This window comes from Ranitomeya variabilis, chromosome 1 (genome assembly GCF_051348905.1).
Source record: "Ranitomeya variabilis isolate aRanVar5 chromosome 1, aRanVar5.hap1, whole genome shotgun sequence".
Classification (NCBI taxonomy): Eukaryota; Metazoa; Chordata; class Amphibia; order Anura; family Dendrobatidae; genus Ranitomeya; species Ranitomeya variabilis.
The window spans coordinates 548,966,854-548,992,479 of record NC_135232.1 but is presented as its reverse complement, the minus strand read 5'-3'; the positions used below and the strand labels follow the sequence as shown (position 1 = coordinate 548,992,479).

At 44.3% G+C, this 25,626-nt stretch overlaps 1 protein-coding gene across 4 annotated transcripts in view; it reads left to right on the top strand.

The window, feature by feature from the left end:
• The window catches only part of CGN (cingulin), an 82,528-nt gene extending 56,902 nt beyond the window's left edge, over window positions 1-25,626 (top strand). Inside the window, exons 1-22 of one of the 4 annotated variants that reach the window (XM_077255392.1) lie at window positions 1,650-1,712; window positions 6,164-7,260; window positions 7,340-7,422; window positions 7,499-7,568; window positions 7,696-7,791; window positions 7,907-8,049; window positions 8,476-8,611; window positions 8,901-9,113; window positions 9,365-9,513; window positions 10,548-10,689; window positions 10,775-10,987; window positions 11,077-11,289; window positions 11,389-11,595; window positions 11,709-11,966; window positions 12,049-12,219; window positions 12,302-12,463; window positions 12,935-13,024; window positions 13,724-13,807; window positions 18,816-18,934; window positions 19,089-19,197; window positions 19,287-19,450; window positions 24,670-25,626. In XM_077255392.1, the coding sequence (XP_077111507.1) occupies window positions 6,175-7,260; window positions 7,340-7,422; window positions 7,499-7,568; window positions 7,696-7,791; window positions 7,907-8,049; window positions 8,476-8,611; window positions 8,901-9,113; window positions 9,365-9,513; window positions 10,548-10,689; window positions 10,775-10,987; window positions 11,077-11,289; window positions 11,389-11,595; window positions 11,709-11,966; window positions 12,049-12,219; window positions 12,302-12,463; window positions 12,935-13,024; window positions 13,724-13,807; window positions 18,816-18,934; window positions 19,089-19,197; window positions 19,287-19,450; window positions 24,670-24,805 (4,044 nt within the window). In that variant the 5' untranslated portion in view covers window positions 1,650-1,712; window positions 6,164-6,174 and the 3' untranslated portion in view covers window positions 24,806-25,626. Of the gene's footprint in view, window positions 1-1,649; window positions 1,713-5,919; window positions 6,058-6,163; window positions 7,261-7,339; window positions 7,423-7,498; window positions 7,569-7,695; window positions 7,792-7,906; window positions 8,050-8,475; window positions 8,612-8,900; window positions 9,114-9,364; window positions 9,514-10,547; window positions 10,690-10,774; window positions 10,988-11,076; window positions 11,290-11,388; window positions 11,596-11,708; window positions 11,967-12,048; window positions 12,220-12,301; window positions 12,464-12,934; window positions 13,025-13,723; window positions 13,808-18,815; window positions 18,935-19,088; window positions 19,198-19,286; window positions 19,451-24,669 lie in introns of those variants that run through there. The other 3 variants (XM_077255381.1, XM_077255372.1, XM_077255401.1) reach the window with 3 other exon arrangements.

The following is a 25,626-nucleotide window of genomic DNA, read 5'->3' as shown; positions in this document are numbered from 1 at the left end:
CTGGAGAGCAGTTTTGTCTTGAGGAATAGTCAAAAATCCCAGTGGCAAAATGTGGAAAGCTCACAGACTTATCCAAAGCGACTTGCAGATGTAATTGCTGCAAAAGGAGGCTATACAAAGTACTGACTTTATGGGGTTGAATAGTTATACATACTAAATTATAGTAGGTCAGTGAGGAAAATCCCCTGCAGTGTTTGGATGCCGACTGTAACTTCTCATACACTTTTCTTGAATTGAAAAACAGATTTTTTTTGTCCTCAAATCAGTTTGGTAATGCTGGGGTACAATCACACAGTCAGTGGTCATCCTCGGTTTTCTGCAAATAGTTCTCTAAGTTTACAAGAGAGAGAAAAGTGAAGCTGTAAATGAAGCCAAGGAGAAACTCACGTGGGCTGATGGACGACTGTTTAAAAAAAATAAAAATAAATAAAAATCTAGAAAGGTAAGAAATAATTACACCATTCACATTGCAGCAGTCACAGAAATTGTATAGAAAACATTCTTTTTTTAATTCTGGAAGTAAAAACCAATTTCATATAGATGGAAAAAATGAACATATGGAGCACAAGACGAGGATGACAAATTGGGATAGGGAGATTTTATATATATATACTATATATATATATATTACTTTCCTGGAGTTGGCCTTTGACTGCTGTTTGCCTTAATCAGGCACCAAATCAACACAGTTCATCAGCCTAAGAACATCATTCCCAGAGTGAAACATGGTGGCAGCATCATGGTGCGGGGATGTTTTTCATCAGCTTGGTCAGGGACAATGGTACGAGTCAAAGGTAACATGAATTATGCGAAATTCAGGGATATTCTTGAGTAAAACCGGTTTCAGTCTGTGACTTGAGACTGGGATGGAAGTTCTTCTTTCAACAGACAATGACCCAAAGTGATTTAAGTGGGAAACATGTAAATGTTTTGGAGTGGCATAGTCAAAGCCCTGACCTTAATACAATTGAGAATCTGTGGTCAGACCTGAAGATTGCTGTTCACCAGAGGAAACCTCTAATTTGAAGGAGCTGGAGAGCAGTTTTGTCTTGAGGAATAGTCAAAAATCCCAGTGGCAAAATGTGGAAAGCTCACAGACTTATCCAAAGCGACTTGCAGATGTAATTGCTGCAAAAGGAGGCTATACAAAGTACTGACTTTATGGGGTTGAATAGTTATACATACTGAAGTTTTCATTTATTTTGCCCCATTTTGTTTGGTTCACAATAATAAAAAAAAAAGAAGTAAATGTTAACAGCTGTAGTGTAGGCATGTTCTTTACATAAACTGATGCAAGCCCTCAAAAACAAACCGTGAAATTCCAGGTTGTGAGGTAGGTAGCAAAACAGGAAAAATGCCAAGGGGTGAATACTTTCGCAAGCTACTGTTTAGTGGCACGATCAGGTTTTCAAATGTATGATTGTATCTTCGAGATGTTGCATTGCACTCAGCTTTTGAGATTGTGACGTGGCACAAGCTCCAGTTGCTGATCTCCTTGTGTTGCCTTCTGTGGTTTGGCAACCTCCCTCTTATTGACATTTCAGGCTTTTGGCTGGTGAAAGGGATATGTAACCCACTGAGCAGTTTTACCTAGGTGGAGGTGAGACCTACTAGCACTTCCTGTATGGAGAAAATCAGGTTAATGATTGACTGCCTTGGTGCTAGGAATGTGTCAGCGAGGTGTGTGTGGCGCACCTTCACCTTCCAGACATGTAAGTCTATCCTGCTTCCTTACTGGAAATTTTAGTTCTTTTTTTTTTTTAATCACATTTCAGAGACTGTATTGAGAATTTGGAATGTAATTGGTACTTCAGCTGTAGAGGCGAATTAAGGAAGGGTTTAAGAATTCTAGATCTTTAATATGCTGCCTCTTTTTAAAGAGATGAAAAGTAGTTGGACAAATATCGCAAAAGCTCTTTAATGGGTTGCAAGGGTTTATTCCCTTGTTAATCCATCATTGGTGGATCAGATTAAAGGTCTGGAGCTAATTCCAAGTGTGGCATTTGCACTTGGGAGATGTTTATGTCAACATCAATGAGTCTTCTAATTTATTGACTTAACATTTCTGCTACACTCTCTTGTCCAAGTTACATATGTTGGTAGTCTAACATTTACTGTACAATAACCACAATATGGCTACGGATTCACGTTTGGCCAAATTTGCACAAAATGTTTGATAATGTGGACAATGGCTGCACTCAACTGTATTAAAGCAAGGAAATGTGCGATACATGAAATGTGGATAGCATAATGGCTTGTGAAATCTATAAAAAAAACACATGAGATGCTTAGCACAAGATTTGGCCAAAAAATGTGAGCCCATCCACCAAACGTCAAGGTAATCTCAGATCGGATGGGACCCTGACCTGACTGCCTAGTGTGAACACTTACCTATGGCTAATATCATGGTAAAGCCTGCATTTCTAGGAAGGTCGAAACCAACTGTGTTTGGATGTAATTAAAATCACAGCATGGTGAAGGGCGGGGCGTTCAAGTCAGAAAAAATAGTACATAGTAAATATAGGTAAACTGACTGAACAGCAATCTAGTCTGAACAGGTGCATAACCAAAAAAAGACTTGCATAGCAAATAGATAAATGGCTGCACTCAAATGTACTAAAGCAAGGAATGCAGCCATTGATCTATTTGCTATGTAAGTCTTTTTTGGTTATGCACCAGTTCAGACTAGATTGCTGTTCAGTCAGTTTACCTATATTTACTATGATAATGTGGACAGTCATACTAACCAATCTTCAGAGGTTGGAAAAATTGTCCAAGAGTTGCGTACATGGTGAGACCACGACACAATTAAGAAATATGTTGAAAAGAGCATGATTCCCGGTGGTGTGCGTATTAACAAATCCCCCACGTACATGTTCTTGTACTGTTTTTTTGAGACTGATTGAAACACTATTTTGGCACAATGTTCATTGAAATTGATGAATTTGATGTTTCATATGAAGAAACAGTCTTAAGGAATTAAAAGTTGACATTGATGATGGTCAAAGGGGAGCTGGAAAAATCTGACACCCTTCAGTATAATTGGCTCATGAAGAAACTGATGGACAATTTAAACTCATCAGAAGAAACTTATTAAAACAAAAAAAATCTAAATTTCAGAGGTTTTCTTGATTTCTAAAACGATAAGGTGTACACATGGTCCAAAGGAAACAGTCTTTTTAGGTCCATCTTAAAAATTCGTTATACAATCGAGAATATGATTTTCTTTTTAATCAACTGATTGTAATGTCTGACAGTGGAACGGACACATCTTTCTGGTATGGACACAAGATATGAACGCAGTCTCTGTGCATCCTGGTCTGCCATGTTATGTCCAACGTAACCGCTACATCAATGATTAGCATTGTTGGGTAATTTTAAGGTCAGATCCCACAAGGGAAACCTTTGCTTGGAGTTAAGATGTTCCCTGTCTTTACACTGGTTTACTCCGGGTTCTCCGTCTTCCTCCCCCATGCCAAAGACAATACTAATGGAGAATTTCGATTGTGAGCCCAATGGGGACATTGATGGTGGCTCTGAAGCGCTGCAAATTATCTTCCAGCTATATAGGATGCTAGGATGTACAGTGACAAGCACGGAAAGCCTGCTAGGAGCAAAGAAATCTGCAGCTGAGGGGAGTATTTTTATTTTTTTTTTCTTTTAAATTATAGTAGGTCAGTGAGGAAAATCCCCTGCAGTGTTTGGATGCCGACTGTAACTTCTCATACACTTTTCTTGAATTGAAAAACAGATTTTTTTGTCCTCAAATCAGTTTGGTAATGCTGGGGTACAATCACACAGTCAGTGGTCATCCTCGGTTTTCTGCAAATAGTTCTCTAAGTTTACAAGAGAGAGAAAAGTGAAGCTGTAAATGAAGCCAAGGAGAAACTCACGTGGGCTGATGGACGACTGTTTAAAAAAAATAAAAATAAATAAAAATCTAGAAAGGTAAGAAATAATTACACCATTCACATTGCAGCAGTCACAGAAATTGTATAGAAAACATTTTTTTTTTAATTCTGGAAGTAAAAACCAATTTCATATAGATGGAAAAAATGAACATATGGAGCACAAGACGAGGATGACAAATTGGGATAGGGAGATTTTATATATATATACTATATATATATATTACTTTCCTGGAGTTGGCCTTTGACTGCTGTTTGCCTTAATCAGCCACGATTGCCGTGCAATTTCAACTGGGGTATTAATTTATTTTTTTCGGGTGTGGATGAGATCTGGTGAAACCCTTCTACTGTAATAGGTATTGGTGTAGTCCATGGTGAACCACACCCTGAAAGGCATGTTCACACAAGATGAATGTGCTGCGTTCTGCAGTACGAGATTAATGGACACTTTTGCTGTAGTTGACGCCATTTGCACTCCCTGTGAAATCTAGAACATTCTGCCCATGTCGCCTCCCAATGTCACCATTAGGGTAAAATTCCAGCGATGGCCATAGATCATACACAAGATTATTCACCAATTGTCCAAAAAGCATTCATCCAGCAGACACCTTGGTAGGAGTAAAATGGTTTTCGGAGGCTCTTGCCTGGTGTTCCCTGTACTGTAGCTTTACCGTATTCTCCTTGCCTAGAGGAACCAGGTGATTGTTTACACACCATGCATGGGAAGTTTGTGCTGGAAAATGATAGAATTCAAAGTATAAAAGTGGGTCATGTACTTGCAGCAGCTGCCCAATATCCACCCCTGACCTGTTCTTTGCATGTCCGCAGACAGTGGCACCTTCATCTATGACTTCACCGTTATTTTGTTGCCACAGATCTGCACCAATTCTCCATACACATGTCAGTGTGAAGGGTTGGGTGGTGCTTCGCTCCACAGGCGTGTCCTCATTGTGCCGCCTGCTCCTTCTAAGCTGCAGTCATTTATTTTCTAGCTCAAGCTACGTGATGGTAGGAGAAAAGATGACTTCATGTGATAATGTAGGCAAACTGTAAAGTGCTGCGGAATATGTTAGCGCTATATAAAAAAATAGATTATTATTATTGGGAACCTGTCACCTGAATTTGTCGGGACCAGTTTTGGGTCATATGGGCGGGGTTTTCAGGTGTTTGATTCACCCTTTCCTTACCCGCTGGCTGCATGCTGGCTGCAATATTGGATTGAAGTTCATTCTCTGTCCTCCGGAGTACACTCCTGCGCAGTTGCTTTGCGCAGGCGTGTACTCCGGAGGACAGAGAATGAACTTCAATCCAATATTGTGGCCAGCATGCAGCCAGCGGGTAAGGAAAGGGTGAATCAAACACCCGAAAACCCCGCCCATATGACCCAAAACTGGTCCCGCCAAATTCAGGTGACAGGTTCCCTTTAAGTGGGCAGAATGTTATCTCCTGCCAGCAGCCGTGCAGCCCCCTGTACTGCACATTTATATGGAAACCTCCGCAGCCAGCCGTTCACCGATCAGGCCTCATGGAAACAACTGGGTCGTGTAATGAGCTGAGGAATCTGGACTGATGCAGCAGAAAGTAGTGCAGCGCTCATTACCGCTCTCCTTGTTTATTGTCATGACATTGCACTTGTTTCATTCCGTCACCTACCATAGGGGGAGCTACTGTATATAGGCACTGAATAATGAAAAACACAAAATGCCTAACGCAGCAGCATTGGAGAACATGTTTACTACATCAGACAGTGGTGTTCCGCGGAGCCCAGACGGGCCAGAGCGACATGATGTAAGAGAAATGAACCACAATGCACACTCCTTTTGGTGGATCACTGTGCACAATGTGGGAATCCTAAGAATGCAGCTGTAAAACTCGCCAGGTTACAGGCCGTAGAAATATATTCAGGGAAAAATGCAGCGCACCCGGTTTGTGGCTGGACTGAGCTACTCCCCCATCCAGCAGCCATGGTGCTAGGGGTGAAGCTGCACCCCTCGGCTTTTGTTATGTTGCCCTTGCATCTGGAGTACTTCTGCATTTTCTAATATCCTAGTTTTCTGTTTCCGATGAGAGGCCAGTTCTTATTATATTCTTGTGCAGAACAGACAGAGCAGGTAACGCTTGTCCGCAGACAGAGATTATGCTAATGAAGGTAATGATTTTCCTCAGTCTGACATGTACAGAGATGTTATGATGGACACAGGGGCTTTGTAGTATTTTCCCAGGTTCTCACTGTCTTGTATTTTCATCTCCTCCAGTTCTTTGGTGAATGGAAAGACGTGTTCATGGAGAAATGGCCGAGCAGCACTTACCCGTGGGCCAGGGTGTTCAGATCCGTTTTATCGATGACCTGAAAGAAAACAGGAAGCCAAAGAGTATAAGGTCCAAGCAAGACTCCTACGGGGTGGCAATCCGGGTTCAGGGCATAGACGGACAGCCTTTTGTGGTTCTCAATAGCGGAGACAAAACTAAATCTTCATATGGGGTTCAAATCAAAACTAACAGTGCCTATGGAAATGCCTCACCTAACTCCACGCCCGAGTACCAGGGACTCAGCACCAGGGCGAGCCGGACCGTCCACTCTAATAGTTCAGAGTTAGAAATGCCAGACAACCCGTATAGCAATAGGTCATGCCACCAAACTGGCTCGCAGTGCAGCAGTACCTCAGATGAGGAGCAAACATCCAGACCTCGCAGCAAGCCGCGAGCACTACAGCCAGCACGCTGGGAGGAGCTCAGGAGGTCCCAGTCCCATGGCTCTTTACTAGATGCAGAACAGGAAGACTCCTGTGGCTATGATGGACATTACAGTGAACGATCCTCCACCCTCGATACTACATACTCCCAATCATCTGGCAGCCGTGGAAGCCTGAAGAAGACAAGCAATGGGGAGGTCACAACTGGTAAATATAAGCCGGCAACTAGTCAACAACCTACCTCCTTCTCCGGTTCACTACAGAGGAGGAACGGCTTCCCAACATCGTCATCGCCAAAGCTGCCAAGTGATGACATAGATACAAAGCCGCTTTCCTCTGTGGACGATCTAATCAATAAATTTGACAAGGTCCAAATGAGGGGACGGACAGCAAGAAGGAGCCAGGCCATGAAAGATGAGCGGAAGCGATCACAAAGTTTGGATGGACGGAAGTCTCGGCAGGGCACCACAGACTATAGAGAAGTGCAGACCACAGAAATGAGCGTACAGCAGATTCATCGCCAAGACAACCTGGCATTTGATAGAGCTTCCATAGAAAGGGAGGGTGTCAACAAGACACGGCTGACTAAAGAATGGTTGGCACAAACTCTGGAAGATCCATTGCCTCAATCTCTGCAAACAGTGCAGTCAGAGCTGCAGGTATCACAAATTGTTGCGCCAATGTCTCTATAGTTATCATTCTCTGTGGCTTACTGATGTTTTCATTTTTTGTCACTAGTTGAAGAGCACACCAGATCTTCTGAAGGGCCAGCAGCAAGATGACCCCACTCGTGAGATGGTGTACAGCATCCTTCGTGATGGGTCTGTACTTGTCTTTTACTCCATGGTATTTGGTCTCAGAAGTGTCTATGCTAAATGCATTTCTTGAACCACTTAGGTCTAATGAGAGTGATGCCTTTCTGCGGAAGAAGACCAGTCTCCTCCTGGAAAAGCTTCAGTCCTTCCAAGTAAGTTTGTGAGAATCCAGAAGGGTTTTCCTTTTAGACTATAGCTGACTTTAGTAGAAGTGGCTACAAGATGGTGGGCTGCCGTGGTGGCCACTACTTTTGGTAACATTTGGTGATATCTCTGCAGGCCTCCCTAGGAGATGACACCAGAACACTGGACTCTAAGAAGGACTTGGAGATGAGAGTGTCTGAACTTAAGCAGCAGCTGGAGGATGAAATGAAGGTGAGAATTGAGATGGGCCCTCACTAGTCATTCTGGCTGTGGAGACTTCCAAATGAATGCACAGTCTTGAATATTTCTCATCGACTCTTGAACGTTCCTATCTTTCTTTTCATAGCAAAGAATGAGGCAGGAAGCTTCTCATCCAAAGGCCTCAACTCAGAGACTAGAGATTCAGCTGGAGGAGTCTGTAGAAGAATGTAGGAAGCTAAAGGAACTTCTAGAAAAGAAAAAGAATGAACTGAACTCCATGTCTCAGGAGTAAGTCCTGGAATCTGTAGTCCTTCTCTATGTAAATGAGAGGGGAGCCAGATAGCTCAAACTTTCTAGTAATGTCCTAAATTGACCCACCAAGGTGGAAAAGAGGCATTTACTGTTTCTGGGATGGGTTCAGTTCACTGTGCAAGTCAATTTATAACTTTATATCTTCTGGTAAATATTTTATGCAGTGGAAAAAAAACTGAGCTCATGGCAAAGAATACAAATGTCTCCCCGAATATACAGTCTGTGGCGCCACCTGCAATCTCAACAAGTGTACTACAGGTCTTTAGCTCATGCTGGATATTGCATGAGCTAATCATACAGGTTTAATTTTTGGTTGGATACACTTGGTTTAGCACTCCCCTATACTCCCTACTGCTGCGGTCTGTGTATTTAGCTGTGTAATGAATTTTCTCTCTTGCACAGGTTGATTGAAGTGCGGATGAGTAAAGAACAGGTAGAAACTAAATTGAGATCCCTGGAAGGGAAATTTCAAGATGTCAAAGAGGTGAACCAAATGCGTGTAAAGGGAGCCACCGGGGACAAGCACTCTCTGCTTAAGGTAACGTGTGTCTCCTGGTGCCCCTTTCACCTTAGCTTTTCTATAGCATAACTTGGCTTGCTTGAGCTGCCTGTTTTACATTGCTGGTTAAAACAGAGCCTGTGCATCGTCATTAATATTCTGAGCACTTAGGTCGCCTCCAGACATCCTGAAAACTGTCCCCATCACCTGAGTGGACAAGATGAGCAACCCCCTGTTTTCCGGGCCTTGACTGGTCTAATCAGGCCCACCAATATGAAATTCCCCTCTGCATGTGTTAGGTTGCACCAAACTCCCTCCGCCCCTTTAGGAGCTGCAAGAAATGCAGGAAGAGTTGGATGCAGTTCTGCAGATTCGGTACAAGCAGGATGATCTACTGAGACAGAAAGAGCGGGAACTGACAGCCCTGAAGGGGGCGCTGAAAGAGGAGGTGGCCAGTCATGACCAAGAGCTGGAGCGCGTCAGGGAGCAGTATCAGAGTGACGTGCAGCAACTAAGGAAAAATATGGACAACGTATCCCAGGTACCAGAAAGTGCCAGGGACCCACCTTCCAGTCTATGTATGGCTTGATCTGCTGCAGTGGCTATGCACACTTCACAGCCATGTGTCTGCTCACCCTCTGCTCCCTGCCATCTATACATGAACCCTCACTCTGCATCCATCTCCATTTTCCTTCCTCTTTTCTCATTTTTGAGTGTTCTGTGAATCACCTTTCCATTGGGCTGTATCAGTCCAGTGTCCGAAGGAGAAGTCACCTGTATTTCTTCCCCCAGGACCAACTGAGCCTGGAGTCTGAACGGCAGAAAATAAATCAGGTTGTGAGGAACTTGCAGCGAGAACTGGAGGAAAGCAGTGAGGAAATCAACCAATGGAAGGAAATGTTCCAGAAAAATAAAGAGGACCTCCGCAAAACAAAGGAGGAGTTGAGTATGACAAGGGGTTGGGCAGAGACCCAGTGTAAGGTCTGTAATCCATGGCTTCCAGAATCCAGATAGTAAATAACTTTATAACTTGGCTCGCTGTTGGCTAAGCATAAAAACAAAGCTGTACTTTTTTTCCTTTTACCAATAAGTGTCCACTTTTCTTTCTTCCGTAGATGTAACTGTCTGAGCACTTTTTATTACAGGGCGAGTTGTATTTTTCAATTACTTTGTTTTGGAATATATAGAATTTATTTCTATAATATCATTTTTCACACTGAATTCTGTGTCGTTCACCATGTAGTTCATTAAGTGGTAACTTTATTCTGTGGGATCAGTGCGATTACAGTGATACTTTTACATTTGTATACTTTCGATCTAAAACTAATTTTTTTTATTTTATATAAATCATTTGGTTTTGTGTGGCTTTATTCATCGAGCCAGAACTTAACATTTTTCATGTTCGCTGACAGTTTGTTTTTCCCAGGATGAGATGATTAATTGCTCCCACTTTGCGGTAGATATAGGTTCAATAAAAAAATTTTAAAGTTGGAGACCAAATGAACAAAAAAATTTTTTTCACGCTGCCTACCGCACAAGTTAGCATTTAAGGTTGTCATGAGTGAAGTCTTATTTAGGTACTTAAACATTCATAAGCCTGAATATCTTGCATGGTCTGATAAGTGTAGTAAGATGGCAGAGGTGGAGGACATTGTAGCATCCTGCAGGTAAGTGGAAAGGGGTGACCATTGGTCCTATGTGTACAGCTTCTTTGTCCCCCTGGGTCACTAAGTTGTCCATTAGTCAGAACAACCCGCTAACCAACACATAATGCTACATAATGATGTGGTAAATGGGACTTCCAAAGAGTCAATACAGAAGATGCTGGGTGTTTGTCAGCTCCGAAGTTACAGAAAAGACTTCTCCATTACTCCGCCTGTGATTAGTGGTGGAATGATTTAGCAGTCATCACCTCAGGGTTCTGGGTAAACTGATTATAGTTTTAGGTCCTCTCACATGAATTTCTTTGATTCAGGGTTTTACAGTTGAAGCTTGAGAAAGAGGAGTCTGAAGATGAGCTCAATGAGATGAAAAATCGTTTCTCCCTGGTGCAGTCAGAGCTGAACCAAGTGAGGAAAGGCTCTGTGGATGCCGAGGAAGCTGAGGTCACAAGAAGGGTCTGTTGTTTCCTCATACAGTCTGGTAATGTGGTAGGGATGCTGTAATCGGGTTTTGTTCTGATTAATCCCTTACCCCCATCAGGAACTACAGAGATTTCAGGAGCAGGTGAAGCAGCTGATGTACGAGAAGCAAAGGCTGGATGAGACTCTACGCCAGCGGGATAGGGAGCTATCTGCCTTAAAAGGGGCTCTGAAGGACGAAGTGTCTGGACGTGACCAAGACATAGAACAACTGCGCGAACAGTTCAACCGTGAGCTGCATGAATCCAAGAAAGAGTATGATGAGCACATGAGGGTAAGAAGAGTTGCACATGTTGGCAGCATAGTTGGTGACTGCACCACTGACCCTGGCTTATGGTGGTGGGTCTCAATTGTTTCTGACAGGAGCTGCAGCAATTCCAGGACAAAGTAAAGCCTCTAATGCAGGAGAAGGAGCAGCTGGAGGACTCTATATACCAGCGAGACCGGGAGCTATCCGCCCTGAAAGGGGCATTAAAGGAGGAAGTGTCTAGTCACGACCGTGAGGCAGAAAAGATGCGTGAAAAATTCAATAAGGACCTGCAACAAACCAAGATAGACTATGAGAATCTCCTCAAGGTGAGCACCCATGTCCATGCAATGTGACTGATATGGGATCAAATGACAGGAAGAGGATGATTCTGGAGGACATTATTAATGTAGATGGTCCATTTTCAGGTTAAGAAAAAACTAGAGGATGAGAAGGCTCATGCAGAGCACATGCACCAAGTGATTGAGACCACCCTGCAAGACACCCGTGATGAGAACGATGATCTCCGCAGAAAGATCCTAGGACTGGAAGCTCAGGTGAAGGAGCTGAAGACATTCTGTGATGATCTCCAGAGGGCAGAGACGCGACTTAAAGATAGAATGGGCAGGATGGAAGTAAGTGTAGCCTTTATTTACCATGTACCCTGATTAATTGAGGGGAAGAAGTATTAGAAGCTAACTCCACAAGGCTGTTTATAGTAGTAAAATATTTGCTTTTTGTCTTTGAGACTGAGCGGAAGAAGATGGAGGAGTCTCTCGGAGAAGCCACAGACCAGAGTCAGGAGTTTGCCACAGCGAGGAGAGAAATGGAGAACAGGCTAGACGAGGCTCAGAGGAACTTGAAGCGCCTGACGTTGGAATATGAGGAGCTGCAGGAGTGTTACCAGGAGGAGATAAAGCAGAAGGACCAGCTGAAGAAGACCAAGAATGAGCTGGAAGATCAGAAGCGGCTACTGGACAAGTCTATGGATAAACTGACCAAACAGGTAAAGGGCAGGTAGGATCACTGCATGTGCAGTAGGTGTGAAATATAAGCAAGGTTTCCCTGACCACTGCCCCTTCTCTCAGCTGGACAGTATGTCACATGAGTCCCGGGATTCTCTGGAGCTTTTGCAGGCGCAGTTAGAAGAATATAAGGAAAAAGCTCGCAAGGAGATGAGTGACTCTCAAAAGCAAGCCAAGGAAAAAGCGGCTGAAGCAGAGAGACTACAGTTTAATGTCAACAGGCTGCAGGAAGAGGTACTGCGCCGCCAGTCTACAATTGTGGATGTATGTCAGCAGGGGGTACTCATAATAATATAATGTGTAACTGTATCCTCAGGTGCAGCGTCTGAAGCTAGCTCATCAAGAGAGCCAGGCAGAAAAGGAGAGCGCAGTGCTGGACAAGGAGTTGGTCAATCAGAGGCTCCAGAGCCTAGAGCAGGACATTGAATCCAAGAAACAAGTCCAAGATGACCGTTCCCGACAGGTGAAAGTGCTGGAGGTGAGTGTGAGGGGGTAATGTGGTTAGGACTGGAGAAGATTTCTGGGGAGGAGTGTGCTGACCTTGTGCGAGATCATAGGCTATGGTTACATTGTGTGAAGAGCAGTGTCCCCCAGCAGCACAACGTATCACAGCTTGGGTTTAGTTGCATCCAGGATGAGGATTGTTTGGCTCTCCTCCTGTATAAACTGTAACGTAACTTTATAACCTAGATTTTAGCTACATTTTGAAGTTGCGTAACAAAAGAACTGGCCACTTATAAGTCGCATAACGGTAACCGTAGAATCAATTGTTCCAAATAGCAATGCCATACAATCCTTTCCCGTAGTATTTCCTGCCAGGGCAGTGGCCATTCAGTAGGCCCTTCATACAGTTGTATGGCTGTATCTGGTAGACATAGGACTAGTGCTCCCAGATCTGGCCTTGTGATTGTGAGGAAACCGCTCTATAGAACAGTGTTTTTCTGCACAGGACAAGATGAAGCGTCTGGAGGTGGAGCTCGATGAGGAGAAGAACTCTGTAGAGCTCCTCACAGATCGGATTAAGCGCTGCCGGGACCAGGTAATAGCTGCCGCAGTACAAAATGGATACGCATGTAGGACTGCACCACACCTGAGTCATGTGGTGTCCAAATGTTCACGTATGCCACAACAAGAAGACCCCCAATCCTCAGAATAGTTCAAGAAATAACATCAGGTGGTGACAGTATCCAAAACATAAGGAGTTCCTTATTCTTCCTTCACAAGTACAGGAAAATGGCAAATTTCAACTCAAGCAAATATAGGTCTTTGTCCTGTGTGCTGACGCTTGAACTATAACATAACACCATACCTGCTCTGTACACCCAGCACAACCTTTACATCTGTTAATCCAGAAATTCCTTGTAACATGAGATCGCTCCAACTGGTCAAATACCAGATTCAGCTCTCCAGGTTCATTTGTAGATTTGAATCTATTAGCAATTTGTATATTAAACCTGTATGCTAGATGGCCCCTTGGAAGGGACAAATTAAGTATGCGCTTACGGTGCTATATGTTACCCAGGGAGGGCAAGAATTGGGCTTGTGGAGGAAAACGTTACCATGAAGGAGCAAGAGTTAGGCTGCGGAGAGTAGGATAACACCCACGAGGGGAAAGGGGCTGGCTTCGGAGGAAGAGTAATTGATAGACTACACAATGTTTCTCTGCCTTATTCTTTTTTTTTTTTCTGGCAATTCTTCCTTTCCTGTTGGTGATGCTTCATTTGACCCATGTCAACAGATGGAGCAGTTACGAGCAGAGCTCCTGCAGGAGAGGACCAGACGTCAAGACCTGGAGTGTGATAAGATCTCCCTGGAGAGACAGGTAGTGGCTTTATCTGTCACGGCGTTGCATGTTAACTTTTTAGACCTAAAAGTTTAGAACTTGACTCCACTTGCAAATTGCAGCAGTGCACTGGAAATGACTTAGTCATGAATGCAGAACAATCTGTTACAAGTGTCGTGTCACCACATCTGCATGTGATATTATGTCTGGAAGTGAGAGAAATCTCATATCCCTGTAGTTTGCGGAGAGTGATCCATACCAGAAAGAGTCATGTGATAAGTCCCTGTTCCCAGGGTATTATTCCCCATCTATTTATATAATTGCCTTGTAATGTTTTCATTTCCTGTTCTGTCCAGATGTCACCGTATCCCAGAATTCAAAGTGGAGGAAGTTCACCGACCGCCATATTGGGACACCCAAGTGATTGGTGTCTCAATAGGGAAACTGCTGCTGGTACCAACCTCTATACGCCGTACGCAATTCATGCGCACACACACACTTTTACACTCACTGTCTCACACTTTTACACTCACACACACTCGCACACACACTCACTCAGCCTCTTGCGCGGTACCACCAGAGGAACACTGTCGCGAACACGCCGCCACCGGGATCAGCCAAATGATTCACTGACTGCCGCCATCTGTGTACAGGAGAAGCTCATACGCAGTTTTAACCCCTTCCCGACCTGTTACACAGCGTATGCGTCATGAAAGTCGGTGCCAATCCGACCTGTGACGCATATGCTGTGTCACAGAATGATCGCGTCCCTGCAGGTCGGGTGAAAGGGCTAACTCCAATTTCACCTGACCTACAGGGACAGGGGGAGTGGTACTTCAGCCCAGGGGGGGTGGCTTCGCCCCCCCCCCCCCCCCCCGTGGGCTACGATCGCTCTGATTGGCTGTTTCACTTTCAACAGCCAATCAGAGCAATTTGTAATATTTCACCTGTGAAAAGTGGTGAAATATTACAATCCAGCCATGGCCGATGCTGCAATATCATCGGTCATGGCTGGAAACCCTGATCTTCCCCCGTCACCGATCTCCTCCTCAGTCCTCCGTCCTGTACACTGCTCCGCTCCCCTCCGTCCTCCTGTCCACTCCCCTCCGTCCTCCTGTCCACTCCCCTCCGTCCTCCTGTCCGCTCCCCCCGTCCGCTCCCCCCGTGCTCCGATCCCACCCCCTCATACTTACCGAGCCTCCCGGTGTCCGTCCGTCTTGTCCATGGGCGCCGCCATCTTCCAAAATGGCGGACGCATGCGCAGTGCGCCCGCCGAATCAGCCGGCCGGCAGATTCATTCCAGGTACATTTTGATCACTGTGATAAAACCTATCACAGTGATCAAAATAAAAAAAATAGTAAATGAACCCCCCCTTTATCACCCCCATAGGTAGGGACAATAATAAAATAAAGAAAATGTATTTACTTTTATTTTTCCTCTAGGGTTAGGGTTAGAACTAGGGTTAGGGTTAGAATTAGGCTATGTGCACACGGTGCGGATTTGGCTGCTGATCCGGTGCGGATTTGGCTGCAGATTCGTAGCAGTTTTCCATCAGGTTTACAGTACCATGTAAACCTATGGAAAACCAAATCCGCTGTGCCCATGGTGCGGAAAATACCGCGTGGAAACGCTGCGTTGTATTTTCCGCAGCATGTCAATTCTTTGTGCGGATTCCGCAGCGTTTTACACCTGTTCCTCAATAGGAATCCGCAGGTGAAATCCGCACAAAAAACACTGGAAATCTGTGGTAAATCCGCAGGTAAAACGCAGTGCCTTTTACCTACGGATTTTTCAAAAATGGTGCAGAAAAATCTCAAACGAATCCGCAACGTGGGGACATAGCCTTAGGGTTAGGGTGGAATTAGAGTTAAGGTTGGAAAGAGGGTTAAGATTAGGGTTATGGTTAGGGTTGTGGTTAGGGTTGGGATTAGGGTTAGGGTTGGGATTAGGGTTGGGATTAGGGTTAAGGGTGTGTTTGGGGTTAGGGTTGTGGTGAGGGGTGTGTTGGGGTTAGGGTTGTGATTAGGGTTATGGCTATAGATGGGATTAGGGTTAGGGATGTGTTGGGGTTAGTGTTGGAGTTAGAATTGAGGGGTTTTCACTGTTTAGGCACATCAGGGGTCTCTAAATCAACATGGCGCCACCATTGATTCCAGACAGTCTTGCGTTCAAAAAGTCAAATGGTGCTCCCTCCCTTCCAAGCCCCGACGTGCGCCCAAACAGTGGTTTACCCCCACATATGGGGTACCAGCATACTCAGGACAAACTGGGCAACAACTATTGGGGTCCAATTTCTCCTGATACCTTTGCGAAAATAAAAAATTGCTTGCTAAAACATAATTTTTGAGGAAAGAAAAATGATTTTTTTATTTTCACAGCTCTGCGTTATAAACTTCTGTGAAGCACTTGGGGGATCAAAGTGCTCACCACATATCTAGATAAGTTCCTTGGGGGGGTCTAGTTTCCAAAATGGGGTCACTTGTGGGGGGTTTCTACTGTTTAGGCACATCAGGGGCTCTGCAAATGCAATGTGATGCCCGCAGACCATTCCATCAAAGTCTGCATTTCAAAACGTCACTACTTCCCTTCCGAGCCTCGACGTGTGCCCAAACAGTGGTTCCCCCCCACTTATGGGGTCTCAGCGTACTCAGGACAAACTGGACAATAACTTTTGAGGTCCAATTTCTCCTGTTATTCTTGTGAAAATAAAAAATTGTGTGCTAAAATATAATTTTTGAGGAGAGAAAAATTATTTTTTATTTTCACGGCTCTGCGTTATAAACTTCTGTGCAGCACTTGGGGGTTCAAAGTGGTCACCGCACATCTATATTAGTTCCATGGGAGATCTAGTTTCAAAAAATGGGGTCACTTGTGGGGGAGCTCCAATGTTTAGGCACACAAGGGCTCTCCAAACGCGACATGGTGTCCGCTAACGATTGGAGCTAATTTTTCATTCAAAAAGTCAAATGGTGCTCCTTCCCTTCCGAGCCCTGCCGTGTCCCAAACAGTGGTTTACCCCCACATGTGAGGTATCAGTGTACTCAGGAGAAATTGCCCAACACATTTTAGGATCCATTTTATCCTGTTGCCCATGTGAAAATGAAAAAATTGAGGCTAAAAATTTTTTTATGGGAAAAAAAAGTACTTTTTCATTTTTACGGTTCAATTTGTGAAGCACCTGGAGGTTCAATGTGCTCACTATGCATCTAGATAAGCTCCTTGGGGGGTCTAGTTTCCAAAATGGGGTCACTTGTGGGGGAGCTCCAATGTTTAGGCACACAGGGGCTCTCCAAACGCGACATGGTGTCCGCTAAAGATTGGAGCCAATTTCTCATTCAAAAAGTAAAATGGCGCTCCTTCCCTTCTGAGCCCTGTCGTGCGCCCAAACAGTGGTTCCCCCCACATATGGGGTATCGGCGTACTCAGGACAAATTGTACAATAACTTTTGGGGTCCAGTTTCTCCTTTTACCCTGGGGAAAATAAAAAAATTGTTGCTAAAAGATCGTTTTTCTGACTAAAAAGGTAAATGTTCATTTTTTCCTTCCATATTGCTTCTGCTGCTGTGAAGCACCTGAAGGGTTAATAAACTTCTTGAATGTGGTTTTGAGCACCTTGAGGGGTGCAGTTTTTAGAATGGTGTCACTTTTGGGTATTTTCAGTCATATAGACCCCTCAAACTGACTTCAAATGTGAGGTGGTCCCTAAAATAAAAATGGTTTTGTAAATTTCGTTGTAAAAATGAGAAATCGCTGGTCAAATTTTAACCCTTATAACTTCCTAGCAAAAAAAAATGTTGTTTCCAAAATTGTGCTGATGTAAAGTAGACATGTGGGTAATGTTATTTATTAACTATTTTGTGTCACATAACTCTCGTTTAGGCTACTTTCACACTTGCATCGCAATCCGTCGTTTTGGTCAAAAAACGGATCCTACAAATGTGCCCGCAGGATGCGTTTTTTTCCCATAGACTTATGTTAGCGACGGATGGCCACACATCGCGTCCGTCGTGCAACGGATCCGTCGTGTTTTGGCGGACCGTCGTCACGATAAAACGTTCAAGGGAACGTTTTTTCTTACATCGCGTCCGCCATTTTCTACCGCGCATGCTCGGCCGGAACTCCGCCCCCTCCGCCCCATACTTCAGAATGGGCAGCGGATGCGTTGAAAAACTGCATCTGCTGCCCACGTCGTACACTAATTTTACAACGTGCGTCGGTACGTCGGGCCGACGCTTAGCGACGGACCCGTACCGATGCTAGTGTGAAAGTAGCCTTAACAGAATAAAAATTCAAAATTTGAAAATTGCAAAATTTTCCAAATTTTAGCCAAATTATCATTTTTTTCACAAATAAACGCAAAAATGATCGACCTAAATTTACCACTAACATGAAGCCCAATATGTCACGAAAAAACAGTCTCAGAACCGCTAGGATCCGTTGAAGTGTTCCTGAGTTATTACCTCATAAAGAATTGCAAATCACAGTGGATTCATTTTGTGAGGTAAAATATTTCACTGACTGTTTTTAAAAAATATTTTACCTCACAATATGTATCCTCTGCGATCTGCTGTAATGCCAGTATTGTCTTTTGCTTCCTCCCCTGCCCAGGAGCTGTGGTATGTTCTGTATTCCGTCAGATACAGGGGTGAGTGTGTCTGACGTGTACGGCGTATACCACATCATCTGGGCAGGGGAGGAAGCAAAAGACAATACTGACATTGACATTGACAATTGACTGACAACAAAGGGCAAATGAGACTCTTGAAGCGCAACACCATCACTGGGACAAAAACTATACATAGGCGTAGGCGTCAAGCACATGCGTCCCCTGATGCAAAAGTCATTAGCTTATCACAGGATGCCATTAGACAACAACAGCGCTGCATGCCTGCCCCCATCGTGACATTACCGACCACCCGATGCGATAGCATGTCATTTTGCTGGACATGATTATTGTTCAGAAGTCTGTTTTGTGGAATGGCGCCCATGTGATCAGATTACTTTGCTTTTGTAGTAATTATATAATTGCCAATATTTGTCTTTCAGAATAAAGATTTGAAGAACCGTCTGTCAGGAATTGAGGGGCAACAGAAACCCAGCTCCAGTGTGTCCCAGCTGGAGGCTAAACTACAAGAGCTCCAAGAGCATTTGCAGCAGGAGGAGAGGTAGTGGCATCTCCAGACTGTGATGCGTAGCTCAGTAATAGAGGAAGTTTCCTCCTTATTGGCACAGTGTGAATCCCTTTGGTTCCCGATACACAAGGTTATGATAGAAATCATTTGATTTGTTGGCATCTATGATTTGATCCTTTCTTCCCAGGGAGAAGAACACGTTGCTGTCCTCAAACCGTAAGCTGGAGAGGAAGCTGAAAGAGCTGAACATTCAGCTGGAGGACGAGAGACTCCAAGTCAATGACCAGAAGGACCAGGCAGGACACATATACATACTAAGTGACCGTAACATTATGCTCTCACCACAACTGAGTAATAATACTTATATTCTCTTTGGTCTTCTCAGCTCAACTTAAGGGTGAAGGCTCTGAAGAGACAGGTGGATGAGGCTGAGGAGGAGATCGAGCGTCTGGAGGGGCTGAAGAAAAAAGCTCAACGAGAGCTGGAAGAACAGCATGAGATTAATGAGCAACTCCAGAGTCGCCTAAAATCCATGGACAAAGAGTCCCGGTAAGAACCAGACACATCGCTTTGAAGAGCTGAAGGTGTATGCTGATGTGGATGGACAGTATGTGGTAGTGAAATGCAGAATGCTTAGTATTTTGATATGTGTGGTGGCTATGTACATTCCTCCCCCTTATTCGAGTAAAAAACTTAGAGAAGCGTTGGAATTGATTGGTCGGGGAGATCCAATGCCGCTTTTAATTATTGGAGACCTCAACAATATATGTGGTGATTTCTAGGATAAAAACAAATACACAAAACAGGTCGGAAAGCCATATTACGCCGTTCGTAACATATATTCGAGAGATCGGTATGATTGATTTGTGGAGAGTGCGACACGTGGGGCAGAGGGGATACTCTTGCTATTCACCGGCTCATGATACTTTATCCAGAATAGATATGGCGCTCAGGAACAATATGTTTGATTCTATGGTGGGAAAAGTGAGATACTTGCCACGGGCGATCTCTGATCATAATCCGATAGAGGTGGAGTTATGTCCCCAATGGGGACACAAGCATGGCATAGGGGAGAGTGGAAATTTCACCCTAACTGGCTGAATAGTGTGAGTTTGGAGGGAATACAGTGGGAGGTGGAGGAGTTTTTTGAGATTAACGAGGGCAGCTCGGACATACCCACTATATGGGAGACGATGAAGGCATATTTGAGAGGCTTGCTGTTCAGGGACATCAGTAGATGTAAGCAGTGATCAAAACAGGCGGAGAATGCCGCAAGGGAAAGGCTGAGAATTGCTGAAGATGAGATGGCCACACTGGGTTCCCCTGAGGCTGTGAAATGGTTAAGAGAAGCCGAGAATAATATGGATAAAATTCTTTTGGAAAGGGCAGGGAGGAAGAGAGTTCCAACGACTAGCCCTTTTACCAGGAGGGGGAGGTAGTGGGGCATATGCTCTCGCTGGTTGCGTCGGCCCAGAGGGGTACACTATTCGTACATTCACTAGAGCCTGTTAACGGTATAAAAGTGTCGGAGACCTCTGAGATCTTAAGGGTTTTTAAGGACTTCTACACGGATCTGTACTCTTCTGGTGTGGACCCATCGGGGACTGAGAACGTGGCATTTCTAGAAGGTATGGTCTTACCTAAACTGAGTGAGGAGGATAGGGAAAGTTTGGAGGGACCTATCACGGACAAAGTACTAAGTTGTGCTTTAAGAGCCATGGCAAGAGGTAAGGCCCCAGGATGAGATGGATTGCCAGCTGAAACTTATAAGGAGATGGAGGAGGTGTTGCTACCCAGATTAAGAGTAGTTTTGGATGAGGCTAGGAATGGGGAGATTCTTCCAGCCTCCATGAGGGAGGCCATAATAGTTGTAATACCGAAGGAAGATAAAGATCTATGACTGCCTGAATCATATCGCCCGATTTCTTTGCTCACAACGGATGTTAAACTTCTGGCTGGGGTGTTGGCGGCCCGATTGTCGGGTGTTATTTCTAGGTTGATTTATCCAGATCGGTCTGGCTTTATGCCAGACTGGTCCACGGAAGTCAATCTTAGAAGGCTTTTTTTTGCATTTACAATTGGGGGCTGATAACGGTGGGCATAGTTATTGCTTCTTTAGATGCCCATAAGGTATTTGACATTGTGGAATGGGGATACTTGTGGCAGGTATTGCAATGCTTTGGCTTCGGCCCACAATTTGTGTCCTGGGTTCAGCTATTGTACGCGCAACCATCAGCTAGGGTGAGAGTGAATGGGAAGCTTTCTCATGCGATAAGGCTACATAGAGGGACGAGACAGGGGTGTCCTCTCTCCCCTCTTTTGTTTGCTTTAGCCGTGGAGCCGGTGGCCGCCAAGATACGTCAGTCCACCGATGTCTCTGGGTTTAAATATGGATCGATAGAGGAAAATATAGCGCTTTATGCGGATGATATACTGCTGTTCTTGAGTGATCCTCATGATTCATTGAGTAATGCAATTCGGCTCATCAAGAGATTTGGTGCTTTGTCGGGGCTTAAAATAAATTGGAATAAGTCAACTCTGTTTATGGTGGATGATGCAGGGGGTGAGCTGGGAGATTCTATGGAAGGGGGTAGACTTAAAGTAGCAGATAAATTCAAATATTTGGGGATACTAATCTCTTTGCCGATCACGAATTACTTGCATACGAATCTTACACCGGTGCTGGGAACTCTTAAGGCAAAGGTAGGGGCTTGGTCTAAGTTGCATTTATCTGTTGTAGGCCGAATTAATCTCATTAAGATGATTCTGATGCCTAAGATACTGTATGTTCTTGATAACTCACCTATCTGGATACCACGTGTAAAATTCAAACTGATTGACTCTTTATTTAGAGGCCTGGTGTGGGGGAGGTAACACCCGCGAATTAGATTGGAGACGGTTCAACACCCTAAGGACGCGGGAGGCTTGGCTTTACCTAAACCTGAAATATATTTCTTGGCGGCCCAATGTCCGCATTTAAAGGGCTGGGAACATGAGTCGTCTTCCAATGTAGCACAACTTATGATGGAAAAAGGTGGTGAAGAGAAGTCCGGTGCAACAGTGTCTGGAAGATGGATCCCTAGGGATACTGGGGAAGAAATACCCAACATTATTTCTGATATATAAAGTATGGGGGAGAGTTAAACAAATTCGCGGAGTTACTTGTCTGACCAGGTTTTCTCCGCTGTGGTTTAATAATAATCTACCGGAGTTTTTGGCGATGGGACATATACCAGAATGGCAAGCCAGGGGGATCCGGTATGCCTGTCGGATTTTATAGCGACGGGAGTTGAAATCCTTTTCCCAGCTACAGTTGGAATATGGTCTTAGGACATCTGGAGGGTACCAATATGCACAAGTACGGCATGCTTTTGTGGCCCAGAATGAGGGAGATTGTTTCCAAATTCAAAACGACTTAGTATTAGACTACATCTGTGGAGTGGGGACAACGAGGGGAGCGATTTCATCTTTATATAAGGATCTACTTCACACTCACCTATTGAGATATCTGATTGGCGCGAGGGCTAAATGGGAATGAGAGCTGGGTCGGTTAGAGGGTGAAACGTGGGAATCTGTATTCGAATGGATACCGAAACTATCACTGAATGAGCCATATAGACTTTCCCAGCTTTATATTGTACACAGAGTGTATAGATCCCCGGATGTCCTGTATAGAGCTAGGCTGAGTTCTGACTTGGAATGCCCTAGATGTAGGAATGATAATGCTGGAATGTTTCATATGTTATGGTTGTGTCAGAGATTGACTGTTTTTTGGTTGGTGGTTGTAAGCCGGATAGAAGGGGCATACAGATGTGTAATTCCAAGAGAACCTTTGGTGTGCGTGCTGGGGTACGTGGAAGAGATAGCTGTGGATAACAAGCTGAAAATAGCAATCGCCAGACTACTATACATGGCTCGGAAGGTCATAGCCAGAAATAGGATGAAAGCGGAACCTCCCTCGAGGGGAGAATATCTTAAATATGTGAAGCAGGTCATTACCCTGGAAAAGGGTGTATATCAGAAAAGAGGGAAGATGGGCCTGTTCGAAAAATTGTGGACGCCTTGGTTGGAACTAGGCTAGAGGAGGCTAAGAGAAGTTAGGCCTGAGGAGGGTTCGCCTATATATTTACGGTGTATTCGTTTACAAATAAAAGTTATTGTATATAGTTAATGTATATAATACTACAGGATATGTTAAGAGGAAAGCGTGAGCTGTCTAAAAGGGAATGAGGGGGGCGGGTTGGGTAAGGGGGGGGTGTAAGAGTGGGGAAAATGGAAATTTATGTCTTAATGTGAAATGTTTTTTTGGACTTTTATTTTTAATAAAAAAACATTTGAGTGAAAAAAAGGACCACACACATCCTAACTTCTCTGCCACTTAGCGTGCCCCTGTCATCAGGATTGTACACAGTGACTACACACAGTGTCAGGTCGGCGCCATTATACTGATTACAATGATGCATGGTGATGAAATCCGTCTTGTGGTTGTTGTATAATCTTTATTTTCAGTTTTGAGTAATGATATGCTCACACTCTGGGGTGGCCTATGGGGATCTTCGTGTGGTGCTCTGCTTACATATTCATCTGTATGGGTTATGACAGGTCACTGATCCCTCACTGCCCTGCCTCCTATTTTACATACTGTATGTTATTTGAGGGGGAAAAAAATTACATTCATCGTGCAGGTGCCTTCAGCCAGCACCATTTTGAGAAAGAAGTTTTTATTTTTCTTTCTAAAGAAATTTGACTAAAATGAAAATATGGCTATTATAGTTCTGATCATGCTACAATGCTGGCATGCTAAATGTAATTCTCCCCAACCCCCCAAAACAATAACCTATACAGTATGTAAAATAGGGTACAGGTGACTGATGGATCAGTAACCTGTCATAAGCCCTTAATAAGGATGCGTATGTAAGCAGAGCACCACATAAAGCCCTGCCTACAGCCCTACCTTTTGCAGATCCCAGCACCGACCGCCCTGGAGCGCCAGAATCTCATTAACTGAAAACTGCAAATACAGATTACACAACAACCACAAGATGGATTTAATCACCAGGTATCATGTTAATCAGTATAACAGCACCAACCTGACAGTGTCTGTAGGTTACTGAGCACAATTCTGCTGACCGGTTCCCTTTAACTACTTTTACTGAACGCTTATCTGGCATCTTTCAGAAGAGTAAATGCAAGTGTTAGTTTACAAAGGTTTCAGTTTCCAAAAAATAGGGTAACCTCCTGATCAAGGTCATTAAAGTGGATATCTGGCACTTTATGCTATTTTTTTTTTTTTATAGTTGCCAACAGGGGCAACGACGTGTCTGTTGTACCCAGCGGCAGTCATTGACCGCTCCTGCCAGAGATTCAGCTACTCCCTGTCAGAGCAGTAGTTTCTCTTCCTGTTGACGGGGCAGGACTACTGGTGTTATGCTGGTTGACAGCCGACACCCGCTGCCTAATTGGGGGAAGCTAGCTGTCAATCAGCATGACACCTTGTCAACAGGAAGAGAAACTGCTGCTCTGACAGGGAGTAGCTGAATCTCTGGCAGGAGCTGTCTATTACTGCCGCTGGGTACAACAGGCATGTAATTGCCCCTGTTTGCAACTGTATGCCTTTTTTCTTTTTTTTTCCCCCAAAGTCCCGGATATCCCGTTAAATGCCCCACATACGAGGCCAGTGGAAACTGTAGGTGTTGGATGCAGGACATCCTGGTAGAGATAGTGGTTTCATGTCCTCTCCTAATATTCACTTCTGTGACTTTTCACAGGCGTAAGCCAGTCCATCCTGCCGCAGATGATGATGATGATGACCTCAGCTCTGATGGTGACTTTGATAGATCATATGATCCCAGCTCTATAACCTCACTTCTCACTGAGAGTAACCTCCAAACCAGTTCGTGTTAACCATGTGCTAGAAGACCAGCTAGACTGCTGGACAGGACCCCAACCGCTGTGCTGCCTTGTTGATTTCTAACCATTACATGAAGCCTGGAGAAGGAGACTGGTCCCTTCTGAATGTTACTGCACCTCCAACAGCTGGTCATTGTGCTGGGCCGGTGCATGGAGAATGTAGCCCATTGTGCCTTCCGGGAAGTATTTCCACTGCAGCCAGAGCCCTGAGTCTATGGACACTGCTGATCTGTAACCGCACTGTACAACTGTGGAGCCCGTCCAGCTGCGTTTGGCCCTACATCTGATCCTTTGTGCCTCAGTAGGGACCTCTTAAGGTGCTAGATGCCATGTGTCCAGCTCCTTCCAATGCGTGCCTCAGTACCACTGCGCTAATGACTGAGTAGAGACTAGAGGATCCTCATTTACTGTCTGTACTTAAATTTTCCAATCCGAGTCACATGTGTTGCATGTTTGTAATTTTGTGTTGGAGTGTGTGGAATGACTGTACAATCCATGTTATTATATGGCAGAGGTCACAAATAACTGTATGGGTGATGGGGTAAGAACACTCCCATAGTGTATCGATCTCTCCATTCCCTAAGAAGCAAAGACATGTAAATGAAATATATATATATATATCACCAGGTCAATATCCTCACTTAGGAGTTGCATGTTTTGCTCATCTTGGGTGTCTCGTCCCCTCTGCATGCATGGTGTTTCTGAGAAGAGTGGCTTGTCTTCTCTACACAGTAATGATTTATATAATGGGATATGATGTTCTCTGTATAATTCACCATAAAATAAAGGCCTGCTGCTTGTCTACATGGTGATGA